Here is a 12,779-nt window from a genome sequence, read left to right as displayed (position 1 = left end):
CCACTTAGGCATTACTGTCAACTTAGAAAAGTCTGCCTTGTCACCATCGCAGCATATTGTCTTTATCGGGGCAGAGTTAGACACTTCAACCACCACTCTGCGTGTTCCTTTTGAGTCACTTCTTCGCCAACATGTCAGCTCACTGGTGTCAAAAGACAGAGCTCCAGCAGCAGAGGTCTTAAAAGTACTGAGTCTGATGGCAGCAGCCATCTTAGCCATACCATTAGCAAGGATGCATATGCAGATTCTTCAATGGCTACTGTTCACTCAATGGTCTTATCAGGAACTTCCAATGAAGCATATGATTGTGATAACAAATTCTTGCAAGAGAGACCTTCAGTGGTGGTTGACGTTGATTCATGTCACAATAAGATGTCCATTTGTACTACCCCTGCTGATAGCCACTGTGACCACAGATGCTTCCCTGATAGGGTGTGGGGGGGGGGGCATTTTCATGGAAAGACTGCCCAAGGCACATGTACGGATCAAGAATCACATCTGCATATCAATGTTCTAGAGATGAGAGCAGTACTTCTGGCGTTGCAGTACTTTCAGGACTCTCTTCCTCTAAGGACAATTGCAATTCAGACATCATGTCAGTGGTCTGGTATTTGAACAAACAGGGCGGGACCAAGTCTTACTCTCTTTGCCAAGAAGTCCTCAGAGTTTGGCAGTGGGCTGTGTCATCCCAGCGCTTTCTGTTGGCAACGCACATCCCGGGGAGATCCAACGTGATAGCAGACAAACTGAGCAGGGCAATTTTGTTGCCACATGAGTGGTCCCTCAATCAGGACACTGCAGACAGGATTTTCTGCACATGGGGCCAGCCTTGCTGCGACCTTTTTGCCAGTCACATCAACACCAAATGCAGATGCTACTTTGCCCTGATTCCCCCTCCGGGACAACCCCCGGGAGACGCACTCGTACACGATTGGCCCCGGGTCTCTTATATGCATTTCCTCCAATCCCGCTAATACCAAGATTTTTACAGAAAGCAAAGTTGCTGGGAAGGACCATCATTCTTATAGCCCCACACTGGCCTCGGCAGATTTGGTTCCCATTTTTTTATCATCATCTCTTGGAGGATCCATGGATTCTGGACCCAGTTCCAGACCTTCTGACACATCCGTCAGGAGATCTCCACACTTCATTGCAGTCCCTGAAGCTGACAGCTTGGCTGCTCCAGTTCCCCACATAACCAGGCTTCACAACCTTTCTTATGACACGAGGCAAATCATTTTGTCTTCTCACAAACCTTCCACCAGGAGATTATATCGTCGTAAGTGGAAGAGATTTTCCATTTGGGCTCCCAAACAGAACATTATTCCTTTTCACACTAGCTTGACATCTATATTGGAATTCTTAACTGTTATCTTTAATGAAGGAGTGGCAGCAGCTGCAATTCAGGTCCAGTTAGCTACCATATCTAATTTCCATCTTGGAGAAGACGGACTAAATGTTATGGCTCACAAGTTATCCAAGGCTTTTCTTAAAGGGACCTTTCACATGAGGCCTCCAGTAAAAACTCCTTATTCCCCCTGGAATCTGAATTTCATGCTATCTCGCATAATTCTTCCCCCATTTGAACCTGCATCATCTTGTGATCTCAGATATTTGTCATGGAAAACCATTTTTCTAGTGGCCATTACTTCCGCCTGCAGAGTGTCAGAGCTTCAAGCCTTGTCTATCACACCACCTTATATGATTTTTCATGTTGCTAGAGTATCTCTCAGGACAAATCCTTCCTTTTTACCTAAAGTTTGTTCTGAGTCTAATATCAATCAAGTCATTGAATTGCCTGTCTTCTTCCCCAACCATTCCAACAAACTAGAGTATACGCTGCACAATCTAGACGTTCATAGACAGCTCAGATATTATTTGGATAGGACAAAAGATTTTAGAAAATCAGACCAACTATTTGTTTCCTTTTCTGAAGCCAGGCAAGGTAGACTGGTGGCTAAAACAACTCTTTCTAAGTGGCTATCTGATAGTATCTCCTGTATTTATTCAGCAACTAATATGCCTTTACTACACAGAATTAAAGCTCATTCAACCAGAGCAGTTTCTACATCCTCTGCATTTCAAGCCACATTGCCCATTGACAACATCTGTGCTGCAGCCACTTGGTCTAAGCCTCATACTTTTATCACTCATAACAAGGTGGATAAGGCCTCCAGGGACAGGGCTTCCTTTGGTTCTGTGGTCCTAAAGAATATACACCCGTGAGCCACCCAAGATTGAGGGTGCTAGGGACGCTACCCATCAGTGAAGAATGAACGGCGAGATTGAACAACTTCACATTAAGAAGTTATGTACTCACCATAACGCTCCAATATAAAGAAGAGTCCCAGTAACAATGCCCTGTCAAAACATGTCACTGAGCAAGGAGTACATCACACTTTTAAATTTAGGGTCATGGAGGCAATTAAACAGAGTAGTAGGGAGGGAGATGTCAGAACATATACTGAATATAGGGAAACATGCTGGATTATTATTTTAAAAGCGGATAGAGGCAAGGGCTTAAATGAGAGGGCATCTATCAAGCCCGTTCTAAAGAGGAGGAGGTTGTGTAAATAATCTGGCCATTGTTTCTGAAACTTTTATGTAGTTTTATTTTATATATATTTTTTATATATATTTAGCTTTTTAAGATTTATGTGTTTCAGTTCCAATTATGGGGATATATTGAACTAATGAGGTTGCCCGTTCGATTCTCAGTTAGAGTGTCTTCTGTGTGGCAATATGCGTAAATGGGCGTTCCTTCGTTGAAGGTTGTGCGTTAGGCCCGGCAAGCCAGCACGTAAAAATCTACTGCCAATCATTAGCGGACCGGAGTTCCACTGTGGTGACCCCTAACCGGGAAAAGCCGAAAGACACAAACAAACTTTGTATAGTTTTATTTTTTATATATAGATTTGTAACTATAGACTCATATTGGTTATATAGCTTTAATGAAAGTTAATTGAATGATTATTACTGATTATCTTGTTCCTTATATATATGTGTCTTTTCTTCTTGTATATGTTTGGTCTGATGAAGTTCCTAAGTGAAAGCGCTTACCATTGTCGAATAAACCTGTGTTTTAAACAGACTTTTATTTTGGATTCATGGACTTTTTACATGCTGCTGTTCTGGATATAAATGACTTTTTAGCCTTGGTTGCTCCGCAGTCCAGTTATCTTATTTGAAATGTATAGAAATATATTTGCATAATAAAGCATTTGCCAGTATAATCACCAGCAGGCATATAAGGAAGAGCCTGGCTTTGACACCTATAACTACAAGACTTGAATTGCTTCTAAAACCCTCTGGAGCTACAAAGCTGATATGAGTATTTTTACACTTGCTCTGACTGTTTCAATGCTATTTAACACTTCTATGCTGCATTTATTGATTTGGCTGAATTTATCAATGTTTTCAGCCTGCACTTCTTAAAGAAACATCATTTGTTTGTTACTGTACTGTTCTTAGGTTATTTTAACAGTGTTCTGATATTTCCTAACCTCCTCTGGTACTGCAAAAGCTGTTCTGAGTTTGCCAAAATATTTATTAAGTTTTGCAAAGTTTTTCTGTGTTAAGTTCTCTTACATTTGCACAATTTGTTCTGTATTTTGTGAACATTTGTCAGGGTTAGTGAACTTATTTCCTGATACTGCAGGAATTCTGACTTTTGTTGTAAAGCATTGTTACTGTACTTTAGCTCAAAACCAGTTTGTTTTACATTGAGTGTTCCTTTGCACTCTGATGAGAGCAGGGGGCTAAATTTAACTCTTATGAGTGTGGGAACAGCTGGTGGAAGGCTTGTTGTGTGTTTATCTAATTGGCCTGAAGGCTTAACTGTTTTATAGTCTTTCATCCTCTTGGTATAAAAACCTTGCATTTGCGCACTATAAATGCAGTTTCCCATGTCTTGTATTTAAGCAAACTTCTGTAGTTCAAAATCCTCTATAGGAAAAGCTCTCAATAGTCTTCCACTGTTCACAGCTGCACAAAGAACTGCCAATTTGTGCAGAGGGTGGTACTGTAGATCAGAATCTGTGCTATACTTTTAAGAAGTGTTCCAGTGAGTCAGAATATACATATAAGTACTGAGCATGTGCAAGCAAGAGTTCCATTTTGAGTGAGCAGCCAGAGTGAGAGCATGCAAGTATGTAGTCAGTCAGATAGTTCATTTATGTTTAATGTTTCTGCCATCTTTCCTGATGTATTTGTATATAATAAACTACTTAAATGAACACCCAAGCCTCAACATCTTCTTAATGCACATAAGAAGAGTGATAGTACCACTGCAGGTTATCTAATAGTATACTACTAAACACACTCTCTTTGACCTTTAAGTGACTTCCCCTACCCCTTCCCATCTATTAAGGATGTAGTATAATGTATAGGCACTTCCTGTTCATCTCTGTTTCTGGTCTGATTTATATGGGCATCCTGAGGCAATGTAGTAACTGCTTCATGTTCACTGATAACCATTTAATTTTAGAACAGGCAAACACAGTGTGTGAGAGATGTAGATACACAATGTCATTGCAGGCAAAGCTCTCACATACACATATGAAAAATGCAGTCCAAGTTGTTAGCATTACATCCAAAACACTCACCACCAACACTAAGAAATAAACACATAGACCCAGATATGAGGAGGTACTCACTTGTAATCTACCCAAACCTCCAAGACCTGCTAAAAGTAACTCTCAATGGCCCTGTGCACACTCAAAAAGACAGCACCTCACATAACACAACTCTGAAAATCATAGTAGCTCGGCTTCCAAGCCCATAAGGCAACACACCACACAGCCAAACATTCTATCCCCCTTACCAGGATAAAGAAGGAGAAGATCACAGTGAGTTGTCAGTCTAGAGCCAGGATCTGCTAGATTATGCATGCACTTAAGTCTTTAAACCACAAGTAACAGTATGACATGGTCATAGTCATAGTCTATATGGGCATAAATGACTTAAAACGTACCTCACTGGAATGTATGAAGAGACATGATGGAGCTCCCTGAGTATGTGTCCCAGTTAGGTATGAATCTAGCCTTGAGCAGCATCCTACCTCACCTATGATGATACCACAGTACCACCAAAAAATGACTGACTTCAACAAATGTCTTAGTTTCCGGTGTCACAACAAGGGATCCCAGTATCTTTCAGACTTGGGAGACATGATCAACAACCCACGATGATTTTCGAGACATGGTTTGCACTTGTCACAACTTGGCTTCCGGATACTGGGAAAAACTTTATCTATCCCCATAGTGCTTTTTTTAGGCCGTGCCAAGTTGATAAACCCTCCAACATAACATAAATCACTCATGACTACCTAAAGGTACTGCTGTTTGAACTCTAGGAGTTTACATAAAAGACTGCACTCTCTGGAAGAACTCCTTACCTTAGAAGATGCAGACATATGTGCAGTCACAGAAACATGGTTCAGAACCATAGAAAGCACCGCAGCTATGAAAGGTTACAGTGCCTACATTTTGATTCCCCCCAGATCAGGATAAAACAAAGGGAGGAAATGTCTCAGTGTTCATAAAGGGCAGGTGCACTGCTAGACTGGTACAACAACATGACTCACTTGAGCTACTCTCTGCCCAGCTAACGATAGATGCAACCCTCACTCATATCCTTGCTAGCTACAGATCCCCTAATATGAGCCTGGAACATCACACCTCCTACCTAAACCTTCTGGAATGTTAACATTCAGCCTCTCACCATACTTATGGGTGACTTCAACTACTCCCCCATTAACTGTGATATTTATACGACCCATGACGTTTGGACTTCATCAGTGCAAACCCCCTGGAACAACTTCCCAACTACATTACAGCTATCTTAGACGTAGTACTCTTGAACATGGGGGGGGGGGGTGCTGCTTCCTCCCATGCATTAACTCCTGCCTGGTAAGATCTGACCACAAAATGGTCTCTTTTAGTATTAAAACTTACCTAGAACCCCCATCAAACTCCAAGCCTGTTAAGAACTTTGCTAAGGTCATTTACCTCAACCTAAGTGACAGCTTATTAAACTTGCAAGCCCCTCTGAACCCCGATGACACTGAAGCCTACTCTGAGCTGTACATAAAAGCACTGTACAACCACATTCATAGCTGCATAGAGGAGGCAGTACTTATCTGAGTCAAACCTGTGATTACTAGTAAAACTAAACCACCCTGGTGGACCCCTAACATAAATAGGTTATTCAATAAAAGGGAAAAAATCCTCTCCAAACCCAAGCAGGAGCAGACAAATCAGTGCAAAAAAACATTCACCCATCTAGACAAACAAATTAGAGCGCCAAATCTGGGAAGTGTTCAGTAATGTGCCAAGTTAATCATGAATGGCAGCACTTACACCCAGCCTGAAACTATAGCAAGCCTACTGGCTGACAAGTTCAGTTCAAACTCCACCCCCCCCATCACCTCCTACCATACCCAAAGAAATACCTGCAACCACACCCCTACTAATCATTATGAGAGGACATGCCCTTACTACACTTGCTAAGGCCAAAAACACAGCCTTCATGGGTCCTGACAACATTCCAGGATGCTTCATAAATAGCTTAAAACAGAATCTATCAGGGCCACTAGAAACCCTCTTTAACCATAGCCTCCAAATGAGCTTTGTCTCAGAGGAAAGGAGTACTGCAACAATTGCCCCTCTGTACAAGGGGTGCCCATCAACTGACCCAGGGAACTACAGACCCAGAAGCTTGACCATTCTTATCTGCAAGGCCATGGAGAGAATTATCATGGACCTGATCAATAATGGCATAGGAATTGTCCAAAACTAGACCAGACCAATTTGGCTTTGTCAAAGGGAGGTCTTGCCTGCGCAATCTGGTGGACTTCTTCGAGAAAGTCACCAGAGCCATGGATGAAGGTAAAACAGACCACACTGCTTATCTAGACGTGGCCAAAGCTTTTGACACAATCCCACACTTGGAGATCATAGATAAACTTACTGAGTTAAGCATGAACCCCTACATCATCAGGTGGATAGCTAACTGGTTCACTGACAGGGCACATGTCTGGATAGGCAAATCCACTTACAGTAAGAAACCTGCTACTAGCAGTGTCCCACAGGCCTCATTGTTGGGACCCTTCCTGTTTGGTATATACTTCTTTAAAGTGAAGGCCAGTGTTGGGGGCCTCTGTTTCACCAAGTTCGCTGATGACTGTAAGTCGGGAGTAATCATTGAATCCCCAAATGATGTTGACATCCTACAAGCAAGCCTAAAAATGACAAATGACTGCTGCAAAAATCATGGTCTGAGAATAAATGCTAACAAATGCATACTATACCCTTCAGTAAATCAGATATCCCTGCAAATTATAATATTGATGGCACATCCATACAAGTAGACTCAGTGGAACACTGCTAGATAGTATCCTAAAGTTTGACCAACAGGTATCTACAATAGTGAGGAAATCCTTCTGTGTTGCTCAATCTATAAGTAAAGGCATGGCATCAAGATTAAAGAAGTCATAGTGCCATTGCACTTGGCTCTCATTAGGCCCATAATCAAGTACAATGCTCACGTCTGCATGTACCTAACCAAGCACTTATGCATTGCATTTATTTAATGAGAAACCTCTGGGGCAGTTCCAGTTGCTGTAACACACGTCTTATGCAGACCGACTAAAGGCCCTATCCCTTTACTCCGTTTCATATTGTTTATTGTGAGGGGACTTGTGCCTAACCTACAAGGCATACTCTGATCCAGCCCTGATGAAAATGTTACATATTCACAAGAAAAATTATACAAGGGTAATGCATTCCATGGACCTGAACCTTATTTCTGACTCTAACAGAAGTTGCTGGAGAGACAATTTTGTATCCCAAAGGCTGCCTCTTCTATGGAATAAACTTCCCATCTTCATAAAACAAAGTGTGTCCCTCACTCTCTCCAAAAATAATTTGGATAAATGGATGGGGGACTGTAAATTTACTCCTGGTTACTGCCCATGTCCCTTATAGACAGAGGCAGTCAGTAAAATGACTCGGGGCTCCAGCATCCAAAGACCCACTACCTGGATACTACCCCATACCATGTCTGGGGAATTAAGGCATAATATTGTCATACCCTTGGTATTATTGGCTAGACTTGTAAAGGTTCTTGTGCCATTAGCCCAGTAAACATCTATGAACCTATGAAAGGGTGGAGTACTAAGGTTGCTGAAATGTTAAGAAATTGAGACAAATTGGTATTGAGATAGAAAAAAATAGTGAGATATGATTATGTTTGATGAAAGTTATGACTGCTAAGGTACAGTGGAGTGGTGGGGATGTAGAGGATGGAAGGTAGGGGATGACTGATTACCCTGGTGGTGAAGACCAAAAGTTAGTTTGGTTGTTTTGGAGGTGAGTTTTTAGCTTAATTTTTAATTGATGTGGATTACTAATTTCACTCAAATGTACTGGAAGAGAGTTCCACACTTTTACTCAATATTAGACATTTCTGAATCCCTTTCCATCAGACAGTTATGGAACTTAAATATATTTAGTGCTGATTGGTTAAGAATGTGATGTTCCTCATACATCACTGCTGCAGTAGCCTTTGGCTATATGAGTTATATCCTAACAAGGATATAACGTCAAGCCAGTCTTCCAAATCCTTTGGCCTTCTCCTCATATGCACCAAGGCTGCTGGTGCCATGAAGTGTCAAGGGAGAAAATCAGTAGCTTGGGTGCCAAAATGTTAAGTACTTTCTTGCTGCTCTTTGTAAGCATTCCTCCTGGGCTTCAGTGGTTTGATGGTCAACTCTACTGTCCTGTGCTGGGCAGATAAGACCCTGTTTGGAATTATCTTCCACACATTTTATGTATTTTAATATTATTTTAATATTCTATTAAAAAATGTTATGTCTTTTTAAGTATGCTGGCAATTTTCGTATGTTTATTGTTTTGATGAGATGGCTGGTCTATCAGACAGCTTACCATCTACTTTAGCCCTTACTGCTAGGGATGAACTGGGGCATCTTTTGTGAGGAAAGTAGTGGACTCCCTCTAGAAGCATTCTAGAGGTAGCTACTTGGTCCTCTTTACAAAGCACTGTAAACTAGATTCCTTTTCCATGACCAGAGCAGACCTTACTAGGACCATTCTGCAGGGGCTTCTGGACCCTTATCTTGCGTCTGCCCAGACTGTGTAAGCATTTAGGAATCTACCCCTATAGCTGTAGAATACTGCCGCAGTAATTTATAATTAACATAGTACAGTTGTGTAAGGTGGCACCTTATGCCACCAGCAGCCTGGGGACATGGTGAAGGGGTCAAAGCATTTGGAAGACTGGCCGGCTGTTACATTCTTGGCAGAATAAAACCCTATATAGCTGTAGGCTACTGCATCAGAGATTTAATTGAACATCTACTTTTATGATAAATGCACTTACACAACTGTAATTTCATTGTTATTTTGTAATGCAAGCAGTTTTGTTTACTTTTCATAACTATCTACTGAAGTCAAATTGTTCACATTGTATATACCATAAGTTTGTATTTTTGAACTGTTTAACTGTACATTTTTATACAACACAAAAGGATATACAAAAATAATATATATTTTTTTCAGATCAGGATTAGGCAACTTCTATGGAACATTGAGTGGTCCAATACCAGCATTGAGTGCAGCAAGTAAGCCAAAACAGCCTTACTCCTCACCAAAAAAGAATCTTTTTACAAACCCACCAAAGCATGGAACTGGATATGGGTAAGTAAGTAAGCAAAGATCTGTAGTGCTGTAAATGCTCTGAAAGATATTTGGACTGCTGATTAGAAAAAGCATACTTCAAAAAGCTGACAATAGGCTAGAGTTAAAAATTTATTGTCATGCTAATGGGGCAATAGGGCAATAGTTTCCAGGGTCAGTAGTGACACTATCTTTGTGCAAGGGGATGACAATGGTCAAAGTTTTTAAATCATCTTTAAGAAGTCAATTTTTTTTTGTTTAGTCTGGTGAAGTTCATATCATTAAAGGATGAAATTGCTCACTATATATTTTGTGCCTTCTTCATTTTTTACCTTCATTTGCTTCATTTATTTTTTAATGTATTGAAGTTTTTATGGAGTGGTCTGCAATTTGGAATGGCTATTAGTTATACTTGCTCACACACACACACACACACACACACACACACACACACACACACACACACACACACACACACACACACACACACACACACACACACACATACATAAAATATATGAGTGTGTGTGTCTGTTTGTGTGTTTCTGTCTGTATATAAATATATATTATCATAGTAGGAATGTTCAAAATCTCATGTGAAAATGTATTTTGAAAGGGGTATTGCATAAAAAGCCTTCTAGGAAACAGGTGGCTCCTCCTTGGGATCTTAATTTTGAGTTAGAAAAGGTACGTCATGCTCCATTTGAGCCAGCTGGTTGACTTGAGGTTCTTAACATGGAAAATAGAATTATTAATTGCTCTGACCTCTGTTAGAAGAGGATCTGAGTTGCAAGTTCTCACGGTGGCTCAGTGTTATCTTATTTTCCATAAATATACTCGTTTCTTAAGAACTAACTCTTCATTTATGCCTAAAGTGGTATCTGAGTTAACCTTAAGCCATCAATCCATTTCCCTGTCTTCTTTCCAGAATCTAAAAATGAGGGATAAAGAATGCTCCTTTTCTTGGATGTCCACAGGTAACTCAGTACTATTTTACCTGAACAAAATCTTTCAGAACTTCTGATCAGTTGTTCTTTTCTTGTTAGGGTTACGGTTAGGGAAAGGACAACATGTGTCATAACAGACTATTTCAAAATGGTTGTCTTATGCTATTACTTCTTGTCACACCCACTGGGGTCAAGGCTAACTCTATGATGGCCTTGTCTTCACCTTTGGCTTTTTGGAAAAGGTTGGATTCTAGAAGTATTCTAGAAGCAGCAAGCAATAGATTCATTCTCTATGTCTAGGACAGGCTTTGCCAGGACCATTCTCTGGGTGGTCCTGGGCCCTCATCCTGCTTCCTTCATGTTAAGCTATAGTAATCTACCCATGTAGCTTAGGCTAGTACAGCAGTGATTCTTTTAAAAAAAATGTAATACTGTAGTATAACAAAATTATCATAACAGTCAAAGTTTGAATGATCAGTGCTGCAGTAGCTGCTCCCTCCCTCCCTCCCCCTTATTTTTGTTTGTTTTTATGCCAGGGTGTGGACTTTTATTGTTATATTCCTAGCATTGTCTTCTAAGGGCTTTAGCTTCCCTCTCTCTCTGTTGGTATGAAAGCTCTGAAGGGCTTGTAGCCCAAACCTGAATTTTAGTGAACTCACCTTAAGCTCACTAATGGCTTGACTGTGTGGAAGCCACCCTGAAAGCTCTGGAAGCTGGACGTCTGCTTTATTATAAGCAGGATATTACCCATGTAACTTAGGCTACTGCAGCAATGAACAGTGAAACATCTACTGTTATAGTAACTTTAGTTACACAACTGTACTTTCTTCTTGCAAGATTCTTTATGAGAGATCTTTAGCGGATACTGTCAGTCCCATACTTTCTCTCTCTCTTAACCCACCCTCTTCATCATCTGATCAGACAGGCTATCCTATGTTGCTGTCACATTTCTTGGTGGATGAATTTTCCCCTGGTGTACCATGGACACCCATTTGCATGTCGTCTTCCCTTGGCCACTGTTACCATGGATACCTCCTCACTGGAGTTGGGTGGGGGCATTACAAGGGAAGGATGGTTCAAGGACCATGTACCAGTCTGGAAACCCATCTTCACATCAATAGGTTCTGGAAATGAGGGCAGTCCTCCTAATGTTACAGGCACTTAAGGACATCCTTCCCCGGGTGTAATCTCCATCCAGACAAACAATACTTCAGTGATCTGGTATATAAACAGATGGGGAGGAGCTTGGTCTAATCCTGTATATCGAGAGATCATGTGAGTGTGGCAGTGGACAATGTATTTATAGTGCTTTTTAAGAGCAATGCACATACTAAGTCAAATCAATATTCTAGTAGACAGGTTGAGTCAATGCAGTCTCATGCTGCATAAATTGTCCTTTAACAGCACAGTGGCAGCAAAGGGTTTCAGACAGTGGAGCCAGCCTTGCTGTTACCCTTTTCATCTCTCACTAATTCAAACTGCAGTAACTACTTTCATCATCCTTCAACAGGGATAGTCAGTGAAGGACGCTCTTGTCCATGCTTGGCCACCTGATCTTCTCTATGCCTTCCCTCCTATTCCTTTAATAATGAAGTTCCTACAGAGAGCCTCCATGTGCAAAGCAGCTGTGATTCTCATTACACTTTTTTTAGTCCTAACAAATTTGGTTCCCTTATCTATGGCCTCATCTTCTACAACCACCATGGGTCCTGGATCCCAAACCAGGTCTCCTGTTTCTTCCTTTCTGTGAGCCTCATCGAATCTCTCAGACTAACCACATGGTTTCTCCAAATCCAGTGATGACCAGTGATTCCTCTTTACCATCTAAAGTGAGTCAGATTTTACATGCTTTGCAAAAGCATTTCTCTCAAAGATCTACAAGAGTAAATAAAAGAAAAAGTTTTCTGTCTGAACTAGTGATAAGAGACTATATCATTTTCTGCTCCCCTTCCATCTGTACTGGATTTTTTTGACAGGCCATTTTTACATTTGGGTGTAAGTTACTTTACTATAAAGGTATAATTATCAGCTATCTCAAATTTTCACAGTGAGTCGAATTCATCTGTAGCAAAGGCATATTCCTTTTGAGACCACTGATTAAGGATCCAGCTCCAGCTTGGCAACATACTGTGATGTT

The 12,779-nt window shown here is 40.9% G+C and overlaps 1 protein-coding gene across 2 annotated transcripts in view; it reads left to right on the top strand.

Moving 5' to 3' along the window:
* The window catches only part of CCHR4.PART0H4orf47 (chromosome chr4.part0 C4orf47 homolog), a 507,549-nt gene that overhangs the window by 405,806 nt on the left and 88,964 nt on the right, over positions 1-12,779 (top strand). For both annotated transcript variants that reach the window (XM_044069036.1, XM_044069037.1), the window contains one exon: positions 9,579-9,716. In XM_044069036.1, coding sequence (XP_043924971.1) covers positions 9,579-9,716 — 138 coding nt within the window. The remainder of the gene's footprint in view (positions 1-9,578; positions 9,717-12,779) is intronic.

This window comes from Protopterus annectens, chromosome 4.part0 (genome assembly GCF_019279795.1).
Source record: "Protopterus annectens isolate FY-2018-M chromosome 4.part0, PAN1.0, whole genome shotgun sequence".
Classification (NCBI taxonomy): domain Eukaryota; kingdom Metazoa; phylum Chordata; order Ceratodontiformes; family Protopteridae; genus Protopterus; species Protopterus annectens.
Note: the sequence above shows the minus strand (reverse complement) of the source record. Positions and strands in the feature narration are given on the sequence as shown.